At 36.7% G+C, this 25,061-nt stretch overlaps 1 protein-coding gene across 1 annotated transcript in view; it reads right to left on the minus strand.

The window, feature by feature from the left end:
* Positions 1–8,739: 8,739 nt before the first annotated feature.
* The window catches only part of LOC121872980 (pseudouridine-5'-phosphate glycosidase-like), a 23,486-nt gene continuing 7,164 nt past the window's right edge, over positions 8,740–25,061 (minus strand). Inside the window, exons 7-10 of the mRNA XM_042376163.1 lie at positions 21,604–21,708; positions 17,063–17,144; positions 16,320–16,383; positions 8,740–8,965 (exon numbers count right to left, since the gene is read on the minus strand). Of these exons, the coding sequence (XP_042232097.1) occupies positions 8,894–8,965; positions 16,320–16,383; positions 17,063–17,144; positions 21,604–21,708 (323 nt within the window). The 3' untranslated portion in view covers positions 8,740–8,893. The remainder of the gene's footprint in view (positions 8,966–16,319; positions 16,384–17,062; positions 17,145–21,603; positions 21,709–25,061) is intronic.

Consider the following 25,061-nt stretch of genomic DNA (forward strand, 5'->3'; position numbering starts at 1 on the left):
ATGAGATCCCTTCATCCCAGCATCACTGTTACGGGCGTAGGACTGTATCACGTGGAGAGGAACAGTCTGTCGGTGTGTAGTACTTTCAGCTGGGCACCGGCAAACAGCAGAATATCGCAGTCTTTAAATGTTGAGGAAGGAGTCGGTATCCATGCCCCTCCAGTCCCAGTGCCAACGGAGAAGTATCTACTGTATGTTCTCTTCTTCATCCTTCGTTTGTTTCATCTACAGTATCAGTTATCTTTCCTTTAATGGAGATACCTGTAGTCTAGTAACCCCTTGTGTACGGGTCGCCCTCTGAGTTAAATCAAATCGTCTGGCGTTAACCCTAAGTGAAAGTGTTAATGTTAAATTTCTTACCCCACGCACCCTCTTCTTCTTCTTCTTCGTCAGCCTTATGTTAGTGTCGAACATCATCTCTCCTCATCTTCAATTCAATGGTTTTGCTGTTATTATATTTTCATTAACATAAACACAGTATCAGCGACATCTCTCTCTCTCTCTCTCTCTCTCTCTCTCTCTCTCAACCAACTATTTTAATAATTAGAAAAGGACACTGGTCAGTAGAGTACTCTATTATCTTATTTTCGTCAACCCATAATTACATAAAACATTAATAATCATATAAATGTGAGAGAGAGTCTACATATAACATACTACTGAAAAGAGGAAAATACACACAGAGTTCTATCTCTCATAATTATTTATAGTTTTTGGGCTAGTGTATCACTGACCATGATACGCGCTTGAAGACCTTCGTTGTTGAAGCGCAGAAATAACATTATAACAAAAAGACAAAAATTATATAAGCACAAGTCAAGAAAAAAAAAAAAAAAAAGCTTACGCAGTAGTACCACGTTGGAAACACTGCTTCTTATCCAATCAACGAAGTTAAGCAACAATGGGTCTGGGAACACTGTTGAGATACAAAGTTCGTAACTGCTGGGAGACGGATAAAACTTGGATGGGTGACCACCTGGCCCTTAGAACACCAGATGCTGCTGGCATAAGGACTCTTCTAGAAACAAGCCTCTCGTGACTTTGTCAGCTGTCCTTGGTCATATTGACTGATTATCAAGTATTATTATTATTATTAATTAAAACACTGGTATCACCAAAATTTTAATGAAGTACAAAGATCAGGGAGTAAATAAAAATTACAAATATAGGCCTATAAACACAGCAACAGTGAATCATTCTATATTTTTAATTTCTTGTTTATCTTCCCTCTCCTTATCTTATATCCTCCATTTCTTATATTTCAAATTTTATAACTCCGTCATCCATCTTTCTCGTTCCATTTCATAAAGTGAAGACTTCACTTTCATTCCGTAAACATCACATTAACTAAATGAGACAATTACATTAGCCCTGACCACCAGCCTCGTCACCGGGTATATATCTCCTTCACTCCCTCTAGTGACCTCGATGTAAATATTATGTCCATGGTAGGAAAGGGGGAGAGGAGGTACACACTAGTGAGGGAGGGGGGTGCACACTAGTGAGGGGGGTGGGTGAGGAGGGTGCAGTGAGGGACAGGTGCACGCAGGAGGGAGGTGCACGCTGGTGAGGGAGGGAGGTGCACACTGGTGAGGGAGGGAGGTGCACACTGGTGAGGTAGGGCGGTGCACACTGGTGAGGGAGGGCGGTGCACACTGGTGAGGGAGGGCGGTGCACACTGGTAAGGGAGGGAGGTGCACACTGGTGAGGAAGGGGGAGGTGTACTCTGGTACTACCCAGAAGGACCTGAGAGACCACAGTATTGGGAGACCTGGAAGGTCTTTAATGAGTTGTGGAGACAATGGTGGCGAGAGGTGAAGAGACCGGAAGACATGGGACGTGGGTGACCAGAGGGAGGTGGGGACACAAGAGGTGATATGAGAAGAGACAGATTCGAGGTTCACGGGTGGACAGAGAGTGATGGGGGCGCCAGTGTCAGCGGCAGCCACAACCTCTCTGTCACCACCAGCGACGCCCAGTAACTTTTCATTATGAAAGTGGACGGTCGACGGTGTTTTGTTCCATGTGTCTCGAAACGAGGCTCTAATGGTATGATCCCTGGCGGTGTGTTGTAAAGACTAAACGAGCAGTAACACAAACACGAAAATGAACTTTAATAAATCGAACATTTTTTCTCCTTCATGAGTACAGAACCTCGACTCCACTTTATTCAGTCATAAGATGATCCTGGTTGTGGCCGTGTGTGTTGAGTTGTTGCCTCGCACACACATTAACAGCACCATTTATATCAACCTGTTATTGAAATAACAATTTAATGTAATCGGGTGCAGGCTAACCAAGTGTACCGTTATTATGAAAGTGGTATTTTGCATCTAAAGTGTCATACCGGTTGTATTTAAGGCGATATTGAAGCTGAAACTTTAAGGTATAACTAACAATGCTTGCAGGAATGTTGGCCAAGGTACAATACTCAGCAGGGACACCAGAGAGGGTTAGCAGTGACCGGCGGTGAGCGGCAGGATATAAGTGTTAGTGAAGGCTATATATCAAAGTCAGCCTCGACAACACCTCAAAAATCCACACTAAAAAGTAAAGTTGCCCAGACTGGCTTTACCAGAGCGTCGGTGGCGAGGCTGACTAGTGATTCATCCCAGATATACTGTACATGACTGGTGGGTTTTACAACAATGTGGGTCTGGTTAGCGTGGGGTTAAGGACGATAGTTGGTAGACGACCGAGATTTGAGGCAAGGCATATTTCCTTTATCTAGTAATAAATTTCAATATACATTTTGTTTATTATTAAAAAAATTGTGTTTGCGTCAATAACCAAGGTAATATTAGCCTACACCAGAAACCAAAAGTCAGGTGGCCAAGAGCAACGATTATCACTGTTGTTGTAGTCTGTCTATTACATCTACAGCCGAAGAGGAACGACGACCACCACAAACATTCATCGTCATGAAACCACAGCCAATGAGACTAGAGTCACTAAACTTAATGAACGTCGTGGTTCTGTTGCTAATAAGACGCCTGGACCCACATATTTTCTACATGCCCATACATCTCTAGCCAGTAACAAAGGTGGGGCCAACACAAGTTTACGTAAGGAATTTACTATTAATGAAAATCTACGAAAAACACAAATTGTATTCTAAACATTATAAACTAATAGCCAGCGGGAAGCAAAGATCACCCAAAATAGTCTGTCATGAAGAACAAGGCTCAACACACAGCATACGTCATACACCAAAAGCAAGTGTAATGCAAGAACCACCCAACTTGAGTCAGAACATGTGCATTTACACCCAAAGAGAAACGAGAAACACTTAAAGCTCCATATACAAGAGTCGGAATTTACTTGCATTTCGTAAGTATTCACTACATATAACATTCTCTGTATTTCTAAAAATCTGAGATAAATTACACATATAAGAGGGACAAACAAAAGAATTATCCGGGTCCTAGACGAGCAATAGTGAGCGTGCCACGGGGTAACTTGGCCAATTAATTAACTAAAGTGTGTCATCATTTACTGTCAAGTACAAACAGGATGACTGGCTACGTCTTATATTCAATCTAGTATGCCATTTGTCATCTGTCACGTGATGGTGAAAACAATAGCTGTTGATTGATATAGCGGGGATGAACTAGTCTTCGCCTTGTTTGATAAAATTTATCCTCCTACTATGCAACAAAAATGGCACAATGAAACGTGAACGCGTCATGTGTGGGGTGTAGTCTTTGTCACGGCACGGATGTATTCAATGGCTTGAAATAATATAGCCAAGAAAGACATGCAAATTACGGACATACATTTTGAGAATTCCCTGGGGTAGTTAAATAAAATATATAGATGGCAGGAGATCACTTTCTTCAGCACATGATCTTGCCAACATTGCCAGAGGGATGATCCAGTAGATGCCATCTACTGGATCATCTACTGTTGCCATCTACTAGATGGCAACAATAAACCAAAATGTACTGGTTTATAAATTTCGCTAGGGTAAGGTGAAACAAGAAGCCAATTGCAGTTGGTGTAAATTTTCACTAAAGAAGTACTGTAACTCCCACCTTTAGATGCACAGTCAGGGTCAGGAATTGGTGGTACACACTGGTACAGTGCCTGGGGCCGGAGGGTGAACAGGCCGTTCCATCCTGCCTTACCTCCCCACCAACACAGTGTGGAACTGGTATCGAAGCAGTGTGGCTCGGGTGAAGACTCGACGCACGAGACGGGAAGAATAATTATTAATAAGAGCAGACGACGCTACTGATGAATGATGAAGAATGATACTAATATCATGTTTATTAAATAAAGCAAACTACATAATATATGTGCTTGAGTGTGTGTGTCAGCATTTACCTGTATATATCTCGGAATATAATGGAGAAGTCGGATGTGTAATAACATCAAGCCAGTGGTCACATAACATCAAGCTACGGTAAGTGAAGTGTTATGTACTGTAGACATAATTACAGCATAGCCTTAGACAGTATTCATGTTAACTACACATACAAGAACCGATCCATCATTGATATGAAGCTACGAAATGTCCCTGATAATAGACTTCAAGTTAGGAATATACAATCAATATTGTGAGAATATACTGTGTTACTTCGCAGAATATTGGCAGCGGATATTACGTCACCACCCTATAAAAAAGGACATCTTCATCGAGCATATAATATACAACATCGGCAATGGTCTCCAAAATTATAGAGAATATTGTGACAAACTTTAAACGTGAATGGTGTACAGTATGACAATGTTTAATTTGGGATAAATATTAGAACAATGGCCATCATCTTTCTAGTCAGCTCTTTACCCTTATTATTATTATTATTTTTAAATTGATCTAAATGTTTGCGCTAAATACAAAAATATTACAAACTAGTTTCTAACAAGAGAAGCGGAACGTCTTTACATTCAAGGAAAAGGAAACGTGCAACAATTTTGTATAGCACAACGTCATTACAGTGTATACTCAGTTTTGCAATTGTTTGGTAACATAAATGACGGAGTGGATACCTGATCTCAGCAAAATGTATGTTGACGACGAGTTGACAACTCTTCTGACCGCCATTTATATTGTTTTGACCATTCGCTGACATGACGGTATTTCAAATCCCAGCTAGAGCAACCTATTTTAATTTTGTTTCCACCTGGCTATTTCGAGTTGTAAATTTTAACATCACTGCTGGACACCTTACGTGTTTCCTTGACTTCCTCTTGCCTGTATATAATATATTTAGTTTATCACGCTCAGATCTATTCTATTATTTAATTTACTAACGAAAATCAGCAGTAACGTCAGCGTGAATATTGTTGCTATATTAACAGCAAATTTGTTAGTGTGGCAGTGGCTTTGCCAAGATTTATTTCAGAAAACTTTAAAGTCATGTCCATACTGAAACTGACCGACCAAAGGATGAACAGAACAGTATAGTAGGCCTACTGTGCCTTTAGCTAGGTCATTCCATAGATAACAGAAACCGAGGATAAAATTGAAAATAATTTGAAGTGAAAAAAAATGAGGAAAGCAACAGGCACGAGTGCCTGTAAGAAACAAGCACATTACTGTAGCCACAAGAAAGTTTTTTCCGTGTTTTCTAAAGGACTGTGATTGCGCATACGAGATACAGTGATAGCACATGGAGATACCAACAACTTGTCGAGGAGAACTGGAAAAGAAAACAAAGTAAATAAGAGTAAGAAAAAGAAAACGGAAAAACAAGCCAAACTGTCTAGGACGGCAACACTGGACGAACGAGGGTGCCAACGAGGTCCAAGACCAGCAGGACAGCCAAGTGATTTTTTTTTTAATATTTAGTCTGCCACAAAGACAAGGGCATGATAACTCGCACATCTCAGTTTCACTTGGATTACAATTAGTAGGTGTGAATATAAAGGAAGTCATCCCAGCAAGGGGCAAATTTCTTCTTCAGAATAAAGTAAAAAATTAGAAAGGTTGACATCCCCCCCCCCCACCTCCCTCCCAACACACCAGACAAGAGGCCTAGACAAGTGTCCTTGACACTTAAGCCTTGACACCAAGGCATAAAAAAAAAACAATTAGCATTATAATAATAATAATTATTCTTAGTAAACCAACAGTTAAAATTAAATCACATCGTAAGCTGGGCTTAAGGCTAAGAAAATTATTAGAGTCTGGACAGACCCCCCTCAAGATTGCCACGGCGACAGCTGTCAAGCACTGGGTGTCCCACAGGTATAAAAGGAAGAAGACAGTTTTGACAGAACATCTACCTGTATAGACGTAGGGAATCGGATTAAAACCCCAGGGTCACCAAATAGTTTACCGGTGGGGTACGGGCATTTGGTTCACACTCAGGATGGGATGGAGAAAGGAAAGTTCACAATGTGCTCTCTGTATACATATTATATTGGATGTACAATGCAGCTTGGTGCTGGGAAGGCAGCATGGTTACAAGCGTTGAGTAGAGAGAGCTGGTTGGTGAGGATGCTCAGAGGAGGACCAGCTTGTGGGTTGCCATGCTTGCCAGGAGGAGGAGGAGAGGAGGAGGAGGAGGAGGGGAGGAGGAGGAGGGAGGAGGAGGAGGAGGAGGAGGAGGAGGAGGAGGAGGAGGAGGAGGAGGGGGAGGAGGAGGAGGGGGAGGGGAGGGAGGAGGAGGAGGAGGGAGGAGGAGGAGGAGGAGGAGGAGGAGGAGGAGGAGGAGGAGGAGGAGGAGGAGGAGGAGGAGGAGGAGGAGGAGGAGGAGGAGGAGAGAGGAGGAGGAGGAGGAGGAGGAGGAGGAGGAGGAGGAGGAGGAGGAGGAGGAGGAGGAGGAGTTGCTTGCTGGTTGGTGTAGAAGAGAGAGGTCACCACGAGGTCAGATCTTATATAGCGGAGGTAGGCGTGGCTTAATAGTTGACCTCCGTCATGTAAGGCGGCACTGGTTGACCTAGGCCTCGTGGTGACCTCTCTGCTTTTCACACATACACAACCATGCTCTTCAATGTTTTTATTTTATAGTTTTATATTATATTTTCTATATTTCTAAACCAAATTACAGTACTGTATTTTAATGATGCACACTTGTAGCATAAAATCACCAGTTTTTCCCACTCCCCCCCTCCCCCAAAAAAAAAATTCCAGCGAGTCAAACATGACTAAACAGAAAATTGACCATAAGTAAACGAGAATGGGTGCTACACTGAAATATCACGAAGTGAATGATCATTAAATGCGGGATACCTGTACAGTACTGTAAAGATAAGCAAGACCAACCACAAGTTTTTCTTGCCCAATATCTTGACAACAAATCTTCATCATATGAATGTATGGGCCTGGGAAGTTCCTTACAGTCATCCTCAGTTTTTCAAAGATGTATGCTGTACTTCCTAATGAGGCATTTCTGATAAACTTATGTTACAAATGACTAATGACCTTCTCTGTCCCAGTGTAGTGGTATGAGGGAAGGCTCCCTTAGTAATGTGCATTCAAGAAAAACTTTCAATATTCGGTTGGGCTGAGACCTTCCCTCATTCTTAGTTTTGCTAGTGCCTTGGTAATACATGCAGTACTCTGATAACTTCATAATAATTATGACATTTGTAATTGCATGTGTAAATACAGTGGTCCCTCGGTTAACGAGCACAATCCGTTCCAGCAGGTTGCTCGTTAACCGAAACCATTGTTTCAATGGGTTTTTGGGTAATTGGTTCCAGCTCACCGAAAATTGCCTACATTACATTACTTTGAGGTGTGTATGTAGAAGGCTCCTGGATGATGATGATGATGGGAATTAGAATGGGGAAGGAGGAGAAGGGAGAAGAGAAGGCATTGGGGTGGAAGAGAAGTCACCCCATGGCACCATTTCACCCATAAAATTTTAGTTCTCTTGGTGTAATTCAAGATTATTTTCTTTAAATCAACACTGCACTGCATTATATATTGTTAATATGTAAAATAAATTTCAAAATGACCAATAATTTGCTTACAAATACAGAAAAAAGGGTTTAGTTGAAGAGAGTCTCAAGCAAGATGTTACCTCCACTGAAAAGAGAGAGACTGGCGCCTGTTTGGTGTGTTGCCAGGCTGGATGGCGCGCATGAAACTGGTTTCCTTACCTTCAATTATGTTCAATAAGTGTTAAAATGACTAAAAAAAATTATATTTAACTTTTAAAATTATTGAATAGTATAAACTTCTTGATATTTACTAAAATAGTAAGGAATTTAAGCCCTAAAACCGATTACTGTATTGGCAGACTAATACTACAGCTGGTGGACCGCCAAATGCAAGCGAAAACATGTTGAGGTCGGCTCGTAAAAAACTCGTTAATCGAGGGATTGCTCGTTAACTGAAATTAAGAATCTTATGGAAGGTAAATTGTTAACCGAAATCTCGTTAACCGAGGAATCACTGTACGTACTGTAATTTTTGTGTTCCTGACTTGACCTAATTTAACCCAAATGCAAATTACTACTGATCACTCGGGAGTGCTCAGACAGGAGAAGCTCACAGAACAAATACAGTCCTGTATACAGAGACTTGAGAGATCCCCTTGTTTCCAAACATGTGCATTATCAGCATGCGGAGTGCTAAGACTGTGGGAGTTTTCAGACTAATACACCAGCCTTTTACTAGTTTGCTATATGATGAATTACTGAACTGGCCAATAACCATAGCCTATAAAAAGAAGTTTGAATTATGATATCGCATTTTATATTTGAGGAGCATAGGAACAGTTAGAGTCTGAACTTTGCAACTCATTTCTGTAGCCTACCTCTCACTCTTAAAGCAACCTCTGCTAAGGGTTCAAAACTGTTGTGGCATACTTCACTAGGTATGTACTTAATTTCGACACTTACATTGATCCATATTGCTGGAATATTAATCCTATTGCTGGGAAGCACCTTGAACCATAAAAAATTCTATCAACATGCAATAAATTTGCAATTTATATCATGCACTTACCTTAATTTCTGGTTCCATTACAGTTGCAACAAAATCAACGATGCTTCCGCCTATCACCACCTGCAGAGCAATCATGCAAAAGCCAAGTCATAAAACAGAACAAAATAATGGAAGAAAAGACAGCAAATGAAATAGAAGTAAAACCACTTAGCATTCCATAGCAAAATAAAGCTTTCTATGTAAATCAGAATATGAAAATGTTTCATTGTATCATATTCTAAATGAAACAACCATCATTCAAAAAGGCAACAGATAGTAAGAAAAATGGAAATATGCAAAACAAAAAGAAATAATATTCCAAAATATAAATACTGTGCAATACCTGAAAGCAAAAAGCATCTGGCATTGGATTTATGACAGCCTGATCATTCACTTCATACCACACACTACTTAACTAACTAGAGAACTACTGTTTTCAGTAACACATTAAACAACCATAACTATTAACTGCTGATACAGTACAGTACAGTACTTACATAAAACTAACTACAGTATTCAAAATACAGTACTGTACAGTACTTGGATATTACTAGATTAGTTGAACTTTTATATACCATTATATACATTTTCTTCTAAATTCTAACATTATTATCTCACTATAGCTAAGTGAAAACCCCCCTGTACTTTGGTCATATAATTAGGGATGAGAGGATAATAACAGAAATATTAATGGGCAAATTTGAGGGTAGAAAGGCCAGGGGAAGGCAGAGACTGGAATGGATGAATGAAATTAAAAACTGGGTCCCACAAAGATATATAAAACCTTAAAGGATTGGTAAGAATAGCCAGAGAATGTTTAGAGTGGAGGAGTGTGGCCACCAACCCCCAGATATAGGACGATACTCTGATTAATTGATTGATAAGTGTAAAAGAAATATTGTTATAGTTAAACTGTCAAACCAACGATATTGAGTAACTACCGGTAATTGTATTAACACCTAAGCAGATTTGTTTATAAAATGTATAAGCTGTACCTGTATACTGTACTGTATTAACAAGAATTCAGCTCAGTGAAAAGTAAAACTTGCACAGAAGCAAAGCCTATTTGTATTTCTGTTTCTGAATAAAGCTTCATTGGATTTCAACCTGTTATCTGTAGAAGTTATATTTTCACTAAAGCACATAAAACAGACAGAAAGATGCACATATGATAAAATGAATGGATAGTAAGAGGGTCAAAAAAGCAGAGGGGCTGAAAAATTCATATCGTCACTTTAACTCTCAGCTAAAGCAGGAAAACAAGATAATATTCAGTATGATACAGTACTTTCATTATTAAAATGCCCTTGGCAGAATTTCTCCATACACTGTGACTCTTACACATCTATGAGGATTAATCCATACAGTACAATTTTGACAACTTCAACTTGCAACACAGTACATATACAGGTATTACTTCTTTTTATGTGTGACCATGACCATTGATGTTGGGAAATGCATGAGATACAACATGCTGTATTTTATTTAACTTCTAATAAACTTTGGCTAAATATACGTGATACAGTTCAAAAGTTACTTTAATTATATTCCACGGTTCAAGTAATTGAGAGGACATTAAACTTAATTTTTTTTTTTTTTTTTACGGGATTAGCCCACCCGGGCACAGGTCACTGACCCACACCAGGACCTGGTGGGGAAAAAAATATAATAATAATAATAATAATAATAATAATAATAATAATAATAATAATAATAATAATAATAATAATAATAATAATAATAATAATAATAATAATAATAATAATAATAATAAAAATAATAATAATAATAATAATAATAATAATAACAATAAATTATTATTATTATTATAATTAATAAAAATTAATAAAAAAATAAAAAAAATAAAATAAAAATAAAAATAAAATAAAAATAATATACAGTAACCATAAATAAACACAAAAACGAAAAAATAAATCAAGAGTGAGAAACGATATACGTTATATTATGTGTGTTACGTTGTCAAAGTTAGAGAAACAATTGAGACCCTGCAATTGTGTGCAAATAGGACAAAGTCAGATCAGCAACCTGGGACTTGGTTACAATTTTTGTGATGCCATATGGCAGCAGGGTCTACCATTAGATAACACATAAAGCTTCCAATATCTTCCCAGGCGGTAGTACCTCCCTGTTTGATAGCTGCCTACTACCTGATGAATGGATGCGTGTTTTAATAATGCACAAATGTGTATGGTACTATATGTGAAAAATTTAAAAACTGTGAAGCAAGAAAAGGTAAATACTGTACTGTACATGCCTAGGTAACAGGGTGACAGTAAATTAAAAATAAACAAGATTTTTTCTCCAGAACAAATTGCGGCAGCTCATAAAGTGAGGCTCAATGAGAAAGTAACCAAAGTGAAGAACCAAGTTGGAGAAGGAACATTTCCTTTAGTCTGCTTTTACTGGCGCTTCTATGGCAATAATGTTACCGACCATTTTAAATATTATTCATCTACAGCTCCTCCCTGACTTACGACGGGGTTAGGGACCCAAATCCAGGTCGTAAGTCGAAATGGTCATAAGTCAGAAATGCTTAAATAATACATAGAAAATCTAAAATGGGTGTCTCTTTTCCTTCTCAGCACCACAAAACACTCTTTTTTAAGCTTGCCAGCCACTTTAAAGTGAATTACAAACGAAAATTTTGTCTGTGTACTGACTTCGGGACTCGAAAATACATAATTTGACCAAATTTTGGTATGACTGAGGCAGGTTGTAAATGCGGGTGATCGTAAGTCGAGTAGGTCGTAAGTCGGGGAGGAGCTGTATATACACAAGTTATAGTATTTTGTTTCCTACTTCAAATTAATAAACAGTTGATTGCTACTTTAGTGCAATATGAACCATCAAGCATCCTTAGAGATCAAGGACAAGTTTCAAAAATATTTCTCAAAAATAGACTAATATTTCTTAAAATTAGAGGTTTTCCTATACTGTACTGTACTTGCATTAGCAAATTTTATTTCTTTAATTATATGTCTTGGCTTGAGCTGTCAGTATTGTACTTAAAGTTTGATTAATCTCTGTAAATGACGCAAAAGGATCTTCTGGATTCCCCAAAGGAATTTACTGTACTAAGGTAAGCAACTTTAAATCTGGAAAATTTTCTCTGTACAGAACAATGTATTAGGGTTAATTACTAAATTGAGACTGTTTACATAAAATAAGTTGGCATAGCAACATTACTCATTAGAGGTGTAATTACCCGGCAATGTACAGAGGCAACAGGCACATTTTTTATTATACAATATCAAAATGCAGTACAGTACCCCTCTCTAATTAAACAAGATGAAGCATCCTAAGGTGGCAAAGGGTAGCAAAAGCAAGATTCTAAGAAAAACGTAACTAATTACAGTAATTAGTGGGCATAGAAAAAGTGTAAATTAACCATGGTATCTGTTTAACAATATGTAAACTGTACAGTACACTAATAGTGTACAAGCTTTGCATCATGCACCTGGTTGACTATTTAATCATACATGTATGTTGTACAGATTTAGGTAAATTGGTCATTACAGTATTTCAGAGAAAAAAGATATTTTTCTGCTAGTTGTTAAAGAGTTTTGAATTGATAAAGTATTACTGATGGTAATTTTTGCTAAAAAATATTTACTGCACCCACTATGGGTGTAACATTATCTTAATATTTTATACCTTTTCAAGTTCATCAAGTATATGAGCAAGAGTTGCACACATGAACAATTTTTAAAACTCTCATATTGTGGGTAACAATAATTTTAATTTCTAGCTTAAAGTCTCCATAATTCAAAACCCCATGAATTGTAATTTGTCACAATTTGTTTATCCTTGGAAATTCCAAACCTAAAATCGTATTTTGACCTTTTCCAAATCATAGTAAATAACTTATAAGACAGGCTACAAGGTGCATACTAGAGGCAGTAACCTATAGTTACCATAGATTATTGGGTACAGTATTCTTTTGTGTATAAACATTCAATGTTTCTCTCTGACCAACTTTTTGAATTTAGTATATTTTGGAAGCCTTAATTGTTTCATAAAACATTCCAACAAAGGTCCTAGCACTTCTACTAGAGCTGTTAAGAAACTTTATTGAGACAGAGCAGAAATTACAAAAGTTTGTCAATTGTTGACAAGTTGAAAATTGCTGGATAGGATCAAGAGAGGCAGCTCACTCTGCACGTGTTGTGATGAGCTCAAGTACAAGTAATTATATAAATTGCTAGCTTATGCAACTGAACTTGAGGATCCAGTTTAAGTCACAGTGATGAAAGCACTGAGTCACCATTGTGTACTGCCACTGTTTGGTCTCAATATCACTAAACCCTGACAGTTGTAAGGTTTAGGTATCCTTTTACAATTTAGTATCAGCTTCATGATAGTTTTTGCTTCTCCCTTATTCTGTTACAATAATATTGTTTTCTTTATTTTCATATATGAATAACTCTTAAAGTGTCAGAAAAGATTTTTGGATTTTAAAAATTTTTCAAAACACCCAATTTGCAAACTTGATTTTCTGGTACAACTAGTGAACAATTTTAACACTCTTGGGGTTAGCATATGAAAAATTGCGTACGATCTAAATTATCACTTTAGGGTTTTTATACGCAAATTTGTGTATAAAGTAAAAAAAAAAAAATTCTTATGTTTGCATATGAATGCTAGACACACATTTGGCAACTATGTAGACTACACTCCAAGGTTACCACACCAGTTACCCTTTTGTATTTAAAGGACCCAGAATGTAACATTGACCTACATACCTCTCATTTTCTTGAGGCTTGTGCTGAATTCTTGTGCATCTCAATGATTTAATTTATTCATAAGTGTTGAGGGAGTTTTAAACCATGCCTCATGTTCCCGGCGAGGGTGGAGGGGTGGGAAACTGTAAAAAGTGCAAGGAGATTGCACCACATGGTGATAGTGGTGCTTCCTGATGCCTCTCCCTAGCAAGGTGTTCATTTTTTCACAACTTTTCTTTTATAACTCTTCTTTCTTAAATATGTACACTTTATAATGGAATAAGGTTCATATTGCAATCACATGAAATAACGAAGGTATAAAGTAAGGTACAGTAAGTCCTCGCTTAACGTCGGGGTTACGTTCCTAAAAATGCAACGTTATACGAAACAACATTAAGAGGATCAATTTTCCCCATAAGAAATAGATAAAATACGGGAGTTATGTTCATGAGCCTCCCTTTGCCCAATGAAATACATTACATATACAAAAAATCATTGCCATCTCCATAGAAAATAGTGCATACATATACAACTACGTACTAAGTTTGTATTGGTACTCACCAATGGGCAGAGATGGTAGAGCAAGTGTGTGGTGGGTAGTGAAGCAGAGGAGGCGGATGGCGGGAGGGGAGGAGTATGGCTGGAGCGGAGGAGGAGGGTGGGAGCAGAGGAGGGCGGGAGAGGAGGAGAGTGGCGAGTCACTGAGATTCTGCACCGAGCCGAGAGAGCACAGCACGGCCAGACGAGAGTGGGTGAAGCGACGTAGAAAGTAGTCTGTGACGACGCAAAATGACGTAGTATCGGATCACTGGGACATAAAACGAATTTTTGGTCTCTAAACTTTAGCAACGTAGTACCGAAACAACGTTAAGTGGGACAACATTAAGCGCGAATTTACTGGAAAAATTTTTCATTAAGCGTAAACAAATATTTTGTGCCCTACTTGCGCTTACGTAAAGAAATAATTATTTTATTGTGATAACTTATATAAAACTGTTTGTTGACACATTATTTACAATGATAATGCAACAAATCCCACCCTTTTATCTCAAATAGCAAGCTTGCTAGGACTGATTACGTACAATTATCTCTCATGTGGTGCAGTCAAGTGTGGTGAGGTGAGTAACAGGTCAAACAGTGTCTCGTAGGAGAGCGCCTACCCTTGGCTCTCTTTGAAAATTGTTGAACAGTATACTGTACTTACAACTATTAACTTCTCAATCTACAACCACGCTTTTACTCTATCACATAAAGCAACAAGTGTCCTAATAAAAGAATGCAAGGACGGTAAGCTATTATAATATTTTATATGTAGCTCAAAACCTCCTAATTTACCTTATTGGCTCAACTATATAAATGTTCTTAAACACAAACACAACAAACAGAGACAATCAATAAAATACAACAAAACCTAGAAACTAACTTATTGGCTGAACTAAATCGTTGATTGTAAACACTTACTGTATACTGTACACAAAAACAGTTGATAGACAAATGAAACTACAGTAAATAGTGTGTTGACTTTATCAGTGTACACAAGTGCTCAAAATATGAAATTTGCCTTATCTCAGGAGGACAGAACCTATATTATTTCTAATTATGGCACTTTTATTCTTATGTTATTTTTTCACACACCCTTCCAAACTCTTAACTGATAACCACTTTCTAAATCTATGGCTACCTCACTCTATAAGATTTAATTTTCTCCACACTAAACCATTACCCCATTTTACCACATTCGTTATTTCTCGGTCTCAACCATAATTCCTCGGTACACCATTACAAAGAACAATAAATGTAATACTGTCATTGTTAAAAGGAAAGAAAGACTAAAATATTGAGGACTAGAGCCAACATTAATACAAATATCACAAAACACCCCATACACATTCATATAAATTCACTAAAACACAACTATCACAAAATACCCCATACACATTCATATAAATCCAAAGTTATTCACTACATCACAACTATCACAAAATACCCCATACACATTCATATAAATTCAAAGTTATTCACTGTAACTAGATATATTACTGTATGTAAGTTGAAATGAACTGTGGTAAGTACAAAATTAAAAATATTACAAGTTTGCCCAAATTCATTGTCTAACAGTACAGCTGTACTATAAAATGAAAAATATTCAATATTCTATACAGTACCCTGTATATAAAAGTAGAAAATACACCAGATGAATCCAGACACCTGTATCTGCCATTAAATATATTTGCAACTACTGCATGCATCATATTTGAAAATACTGAATGTATAAATTATACTGTATACTGTACTACTGTATCAAAATCTGACAGTCAGATGAGCAAACTAATTTCATCAATTAATTACTACCCCCTACAGTACTGAGAGAATTAAGTTTCTAGTACAAGAAGACCATCAAGTCGGAACCTATTTACTATTATAACAAACTATATTCAACACATGTAATAAGAAAATAAATAAGTTTTATGTGCCCCCAATAATATATACAGTATACACAAAGAAATATTTAAAAGTTAATCACCTTACATTTCATAAATAAGATGCCATTTTCATTAAATTAAATCTGAAAGGCATTAATCTTACATGTGAAATCATAATATGAAATTCTTTACAGGGATATAACCACTGTATGATTAATTTTATATTAAAGAAAATTAGAAGGCTGCTCAACCATCACCCTTGGAACGTACAGGTCTTCCATCCACTTCAGAGAGCTGAGACTTCTTGTTGGTCGGATGTATAGGTGGAATAAAACTGAAAGGGGAGAAGAACAGATTTACCAAAGGTACTGTACTGCACAAGTTATGTCTTCATACATAACAAAGTAACATTTTGTCAAGTGTTGAAAGGGCTGTAGCTCTTGTCATTAAGATTGGAATTCACTGAATTATGAACTTCTCTAAAAGATTAGGTTATTTTGCTCGATAGAAAATTTTAAAATAAAATCGGACCATTTCATAAAGTTACTGCAATTAATAAAGTGTCATAGATGGAAGGATGGAGAAATGAGAAAAAAGGAGGGAAGTAGGGAAAGGTGGATGGACAGACATATATACTGATAAGAGTATGGTTTCAGTCCTTCAAAAAAATTCTAAATGTACAGTATATTGTACAGTAGCTGGATTGGATTACAGTAGCAGGGGATGAAGTAAAAGTTCTTGGATAACTTTTAGGCTAAAATCTGGCATACCAATGAGAAATTTGACAAGTTCCTTAATTTAAAAAAAAGGATGAGTTTCCAATAATGTCAATCACTTCAACCTCTCCAGTAACTTATTCCCTGAAGCCCCCATGATCAAATGACTGAACACCAACTTAGTCTAACCTGATGCTGGAACTAATGATAGACTGGTAGGGTACCTTTAAACTAACCTATATAAAATATTATCAACTCAATGAAATCACATACAGCACACCAATTACAGAATGTTACCTTGATGATGGAGTCAACAGTTTGGCATACTCCATTGCTATCTGTGCACCAGCCTTGGCATTATTCTCAATGAGGGCAATATCTGTGTATGCTAAGGAAGAAGTTGTACTGATAAAAAAAATGCATTAAAGGAAATGGTTCATATAAAGAAAAAAAGTCAATTGATTGATCACCCACTCTAAAGTTGTTGTTTTTTAATAGCCCACCCGGGCACAGATTATTGACCCACAACAAGGCCTAAGGGGCAAAAAAATAAGAGTAAAAAGAAATAAAAAGAAAAAAAGAAAAAGAATATATTAATCTACACCACGAAGATGCCAGAAAAACAGCTTTTTGAAGTGCAAAAGATTGTATGAGTATGGAAACACAGAAGAAGGCAGAGCATTCCACAGTTTGGCTGTGTGAGGAAACAAGGATGTACTATAACAGATTATTCTAGTGTGACCGACAGCCACAGAGAAACGGTGGGCACCGCGGACAAGACGTGTGTTAAGAGCCCACGGCCTTGCCGGCGGTACACAGGATGCCAAATCCACCAAACATTGCCCGTTAAAATACCTGTAAAAGAGAGAGAGTGAAGCAACATTGCGGCAAAGAGAAAGGGAAGAGAGATTATCAATTAAAGGAGAGGAGTTAATGAGACAAAATGCCTTTGATTCCAGCCTATCTAACAATTAGACAGAAGAGCCACCTCAGATATGAGAGCAGTACTCCAAGTTAGTACGAATGAATCCCTTATATACTTGAAGCAACTGCTCAGGAGTGAAGTAGTTATGGCATTTGTACAGCATTTCCAGCTTTCGGGAGGTAGCTTTAGCAATGTTGAGGATGTGTGGTTTCCATGACTTACAGTAGTAGAGGAAATGGTGAGGCCGAGCATAGCCATTTTAGAATTTGGCAGAATGATTGCATCCTGAAATGTGATTGGTGGGAGATCATCTAATTTGGAAAGTGTAATTGGTAAATCCTGAGTTTTATTATTTTTTAATTTAATCAAGTTTCTACCTCCCCATTCGGGGATGCTGCACAGATCCACATTGATAGATATTATGATGTCAGCTCTAGAAACAGATCTAGTTTGAGAATTCCACTTCATGGATTACCTCATACAATATAAGTCTGGAAACTTTGGTTAATTCTGATTTTTTATCATTTCTCATTTACATATACTGTACTACAGTACAGTATATATCTCCTAATAGCTTATACTGTACACTCTTCATGTAACCTCCCTAGGTTATACATCAACTGAACCAATATTATTCCTTTCATACTTTAAATACAGTACAGTACTTTAAATTAGCAAATGCCATCCCAATATTAAAGAATAACAGATGTGGTACAGAACACTATCAACTTGGCAGTCTAACTTTACATTTCTGCAAGCTCATCAAGAGATTCTGACAAGCACCAACTCATCAAGGTATCACAGCACAGATTTAAGGAGAGTAAATCTTGTATAACAAATTTGCTCAATCCTATAAACAGTGGCATACTGTTTTCCAATCAATGTTTTGTACATGAGAATCTGGAAGACAATTGACAAAGTCCCACAAGCAAAGGTTCTTCCTGGAATCATTGACCAAATTCTGGAAAGGTAAAACTTTGGCTAAAAGACAGGAAAGACTCAAAAGGCTAGTTCTAAACTGAATAACAGAAGGATCCCTCTTGGGACCTAACATCCATGATTTACATAAATGATACAAAATGAAAATATCTCAAGCTACATCAGCAAGTTTGGTCATGGTAAAAGATTTTAGATTTTTTAAAATATGGACAGAATATATTACTTCAGTGTAAAATAATCTGCATGAGCATTTTTTAAAGGTGTTAAATGACTGGCAATCACTATTTATATAGGTACAGTATAGAAAATGCAAAACATTTCATGTAAAGACACAAACCTCAAAGACACAATTACTTTGTAAACAATACTTTCCTGGTGTCTGCTTATAGAAAAATTACCAGGGTGTCATAGCTGATCAATCAGTGACTACAGCATAAGTGGAAAATGAAAAAAAAACTATAGGAACCACAATTTGTGCCTTTGAATACTATAAAAGGGCAAGGGAATGATTACTCAAATCTCCAAATCCCTCATAAATCCCAACCTGGAAAGCTGCATGGAGACATCAGTTAATGTAAAACATAATAAAACTGGACTAGAATCATTCCTGAAATAAGACATCATGAATAAACAGATTGGATTAAGGCTTTGGGGCTGACAATTCTTCAAACAAGACAACATGGCAGATCTCACACACATTTTTAAAATCCGTTTTAGAGATGGAAAACCAAATGAACAATGGTTCACAGATTCAAGCTGGTGAGTATGTCATGCAGACAGTAAATGAGAAAGTTTATTACAAGGAGAGTGATAGGCCTGTGAAAATTTGCTTAAGAGATGAAAGCAAGAACAGTGTAAACCTTCAAATATAACCCTAAATAATATAATCAGGAATAAAAGGAGGACCCTTAACAAGTCACAGGCTTCCTTTCCTTGACTTGACCACTATGAGATGTGGTGGCAGTAAGGTAAAACAAAATAAATAAATAAAAAGTGGGAGTATTATAACATACTGTACTAGTAGTTACAAGTGAGTCCCTTACCAGAAGTTAAGACAATATTCTTTTTCTTTTTTTTTCTCAGTGAAATTATTGTGAAATAAAAATCAAACAATATCTTTTCTGCCAGTTCTTACTGTTTGGAACATATACACCTTTCCTTGCCAACTGAGTATACTTCACCTCTCTGATTGGCTCATCTTTTAATTTTTTTTTTTTTAAGATTGAAGATTGTAACTATTCTAACTGTATCTATTTAAACTTTTTCCTCCAATCCCAAATGCATATCGTGAGTCAAAGTAAACAGAAACATAAAGAAAGGAAGATTTGGTATAGGAAAAGTAATACAATGCTATTGTGGAAAGGTACAGTCTCGTTCAAGATTCTTCGAAAACTGCTGGAGACAGCTGGCAACTCAAATGAACAGTATATACCAGCATAATACGAAACAACAAAGCCCAACCATTAATTAAGCAACGAGGAACTAAGAAACCAATCACCGATCACTTTTACATTCATTCATAATTTTTACTACGTACTAGTACAGTAGAACGTCGATATAACACAAAATTCGTTCCAAGAGAGGTCACTTTAAACCGAATTAGCACAAAATCGAAGTGTTGTTTCAATGGAATAATTTAGTTTGGTACTTGAGAGAAACACAAAATACTAAAAGACTGAGAGTCTACCCAGATGCACCTCAGTCCATCTCCTAGAATAAACAAAACATTTTTTTTGTAGTATTGTTTAAACAAACATTCATAAATCAACACAGCTAAAATTATGGGACGTGAAAAGGTCTGTTTATTAGCGATCAGCTGATGGGAAGATTGGGGGGGGGGGTTGTAACAAATTACTCTTATATTGTCTTTTCAATTCTTTTTATTTATTTATTTATTTATTCTCTCTTTTACTTACTTTTACTCTTTCTTTATTATTCAATTCTCTTATGTTACAGGGGGGAGAGAGAGGTGAGGTGATATGTTTGACAGTTGATGTCAAGGTCTAGTGCTTATTTATTTATCTGTCCTTAAGAGTGACTAAGTTTTTCTCTTATAAAATGTCACTGAACTGACATGGGAGAATATAATTAACGTTGCTGGAATTCTTATAAGATAGTGATTAATTTGAATATAAACATGCTATAGTTCGCAATAGAAGTACATATTTTACTTCTAATTAGGAATCTTATTGCAAAGGGCTAAAATTTTTATCTCTTGTGCAAAATTTATGACAGTTATATTCAAATTATTTGCTGTCTTGCAAGGATTCTAACAATGCAAATTATATTCTCCTAACTTTAGTCTGTGATATTATATAAGATAAAAACTTAAAGCCTATAACCACCAAACCCTGGCTGGGGAGGGAGGGAGGGGACAACGACATGTTTTACAGTTGCTCCGAAGGTCTAGTGAAGTATTTATTTGTTTATTTATGTCCTTTAGATTGAGTTTTGATTTTTTGCTGATAAAATGTCACAGAAGTGATCGGGCAGAATACAATTTACATTGCTGGAATTCTTATAAGATAGTGATTAATTTGAATATAATCATGCAATAGTTTGCACTATACAAAAATTTTAGTAATCATTTACTACAATATTTTGAGTGCATATACAGTACAGCTTTGCCCTTAGGACAGTGTAGCATGCCCAGAGAAACATTAGGCGCGAAATTTAAAAACATTGTCCTTAATTGTGGGTGTCGCTTTAAATCAATAGTCTTAAACCGAATCGCTTTAAATCGACGTCCTACTGTATAAAGTAAACAAACAGCCTTGAGAGGCCAGCTGTCTCCAGCAGTGTTCCAAGAATCTTGGATGAGACTGTACAAGAATGGGCTGATACAACATGTAGAAAAACTTACTCTCACTTCCTTATACTGTAACCTAAATTTTAAGCAAGGAATATCAAGTGAATCCTTAATCTCTACATACTGTAATTTATGCTTTATATTAGGAACACCGTTAAAGGATACTGGACTTCAGGCTCTGGCCTCCTGTGATTTCAAATACTCGTCGCAAAATGAATGGGGTCACATCTCTTCCACGAACTGCTGACTCTGCTTCTTTAACAGCTTCCTCTGTCAAATATAAAATATGAATAAACACAAACAATGCATCATTCAAGCTTCCCACAGAATTTTCTAGATTTCATTAAAGTATATTGTGGAAATCTATTGCACTTTGCAAAACTGTATTACAAAACAAACTGTATTAAATAAATGCTCACACATATCTATACAGCATCTCTACTATATAAAAGATGTAATCACATACCATTACCATCAACCACTATCTCCAAAGTACAGTATTTACTAGCCAAATTTACTTGCTTATAATGGAAATAATGTTATTTGCATCATTCTAATGTAATAATCATGGCCAAAATCAGCTCAGTTATATGTGACTCTCTCAATCAGGGCCAGAAGTGGTTAACACACCAAAAGTTCATTAAGCTAACTACAGTGGTCCCTCGGTTAACGAACTCAATTCGTTCCAGAGGGTTGTTCATTAACCGAAACCTTTGTTTCAATGGGATATATATATATATATATATATATATATATATATATATATATATATATATATATATATATATATATATATATATATATATATATATATATATACACACTAGAACTCTTAAATCACTACTGTAATGTGATACAGGTGATTAATTTTATCTCTTGTGCAAAATATTTGACGTTTATATTCAAATTATTCGCTGTCTTCCAAGGATTCCAGCAATGCAAATTATATTCTCCTAACTTTAGTCTGAGATATTATATAAGAAAAAACTTAAAACCTACTGAAAATCACCAAACCTTTTCTGGGAAGGTGGGGGGGTAGGGAGGGAGGGAGGGGAGACAGTGACATGTTTGACAGTTGGCGCCAAGGTGTGAAGTATTTAATTCTTTATTTATGTCCTTTAGATTGAGTTTTTGTTTTTTGCTTATAAGATGTCACAGAAGTGACCGGAGAGAACATAACTTACATTGCTGGAATTCTTATGCGATAGTGATTAATTTGAATATAATGATGCTATAGTTTGCACTAGACAAAAATCTTAGTAATCATTCTGTACATTATTTTGTGTACATGTACAATAGTGGGGTATGCTATAACGAACGAATTCTACTATGAATATTCCTATAACAAACGGTTTTACCTATAAAATTGAGAATGCTATAACGAACGCAACTCCTACAACGAACGCGCATGTATACGGGACTATTTCATCTGGCGCATGAGTATTGTTGTACTGCGGCTCACAGCAAGAGCATCAGGCGCCATATTGGTTCATTGTGTAGTCAGTTCTCTCCTCCCCCCCCCTCCTCCTCTGCCTCCTGTCCTGTATGCTGAACAACACTAAGGTAAGATAAAGGACAGTATTTTTTACAATTTCCACAGAAATTTTTCAGTGTTAAGTGGTTGTATTTGGGGGCCTGAAACGGATTAATCCTATAACGAACGAGGTTCTAGAACCAATTAGATTCGTTATAGCATACCCCACTGTACAGCTTTGCCCTTAGGACAGTGTGTGCATGTAAATGAGTTTCAATAAATGAATAAAGTTATATATATCGAGCCAAAAATGGTAGTTGAAAAACTTTATGTAGACAGAGCTTGGATGGCTAAATTTTAGAATGACCAATAATTTTAATACTGCACAAATATTAAAGAGCACAATTTTCTTGATATTTACTCCATTGGAAACTAATGTAAACATAGAAGAGATTACTGAATTGGCTGAGTACCTCCTCAGCTTATCAGCTGATGTTCAAAACAAAACGTGATTTTCGTAAGGATTTCGTTAATCGATTTTTTTTCGTTAACCGAATTGAAGATTCTTATATGGAAGGTAATTCATTAACCGAGGCATTCGTTAACCGAGGGAGCACTGTATATCCCCCTTAGGTTAATTTTGGTAAAGGTGATATTATCCACCTTATACAGTAGAATCCCAGTTATTCGAAATCCATGCAACCATTAGATTCAACCAACTGGCACCAAAATTAAATAATAATAATACAAATAAAAATTCCTCCAAAATCAACTCGAATCATAAGTTTGAATACCACGCGCAACAGGGAATGAGCTACCATATTTATTGTTATGATAAACAATAAAATTGACACATAGCATATCACAAAATACAATAGGTCATATTTTATGTACAAAAATGAAAGAAAAAAGAACTCCTTCCACACTCAAACCTTCCTCTGAGCAACATGACACTGGCTGTGTGTATGTTGTGACGACCCATCGGGAGGGAGCACAACCACCCAGTTTTAGCCCAGTAACCCATCACCACCTCACACATTCACTTCCCACATATACACACCCATGGTCTTCATTTATTTTATAGTTTTATATTATATTTTCTTTATTTCTAAGCCCTAGAGTACATTATTGTAATGACTTTTCCACAACTTTAATAATAGTCATTACACCTTCTCCACACATGTTCCCTTCCCACATATACACAGCCCTGCTCTTCATTTTTCTTATTTTATAGTTTAACATTATACAGAGGGCTCCCCAAATTCGCGGGGGTTAGGTTCTCAAAATGGCCGCGAATCACCAAATCCGCGAAAAAGATTTGCGGACCCCATGTAATAATAATAATAATAATAATAATAATAACAATAATAATAATAAACGGTTTATTAATAGAGTTGCAGCCGGTGTGTGTGTGTGTGTGCATTTTTACCTGTGTACAAAGAAATGTATATTCCATTTATGTGATTGCTCTTTGCTCTTAGGACAATTATTTCTTGTACCTGTATTGTACATGTGTGTGTGTATGTGTGTAGACTCACACACACACACAAAACACATACAAATAAATAATAATGGGAAAATACTCTGACAAATAATCAGAAACAAACTTATAAAAAATGTGAGTTTACCCTCAAGTCTGTACTTTATTAATAGAGTAATAAAGCACAGACTTGAGGGTAGACTGTCACATTTTTTATATATTTGTTTCTGATTATTTGAGAGAGTATTTTACCATTATTATTTATTTGCATGTGTTTTGTGTATGTGAGGCTTCACACACACACATATATTTACAATACAGGCAAAGGAAATTACCGACTATAAAACGAAAGGCTCCCTGTCCCAGCCGCGAAAATGCCAGCAACTTTAAAACTACCCACAGACAGTCTTGGGTAGATCCAGGGTGTCATCCACGAATAATAGAGGACCGCAAAATAAAAATCCGGGAACTTGGGGGCCCCCTGCATTTTCCTTATTCTTAAGTCACATCATTGATATAGAGCGGAAAGTGTTTAAGAAGTCCGTTTTTTCTGACACGAATTTGTGTGGTCAGCCTTTCGCACTGTGCATTGTAGGATTTATTGGAGGTTCCTAAGAAAGGTTCAACTCACCAGAAAATCTCTATCCAGCTCTACTCAATCCCCATAGG

This window comes from Homarus americanus, unplaced genomic scaffold (assembly GCF_018991925.1).
Source record: "Homarus americanus isolate GMGI-L3 unplaced genomic scaffold, GMGI_Hamer_2.0 scaffold11022, whole genome shotgun sequence".
NCBI classification, from domain to species: domain Eukaryota; kingdom Metazoa; phylum Arthropoda; class Malacostraca; order Decapoda; family Nephropidae; genus Homarus; species Homarus americanus.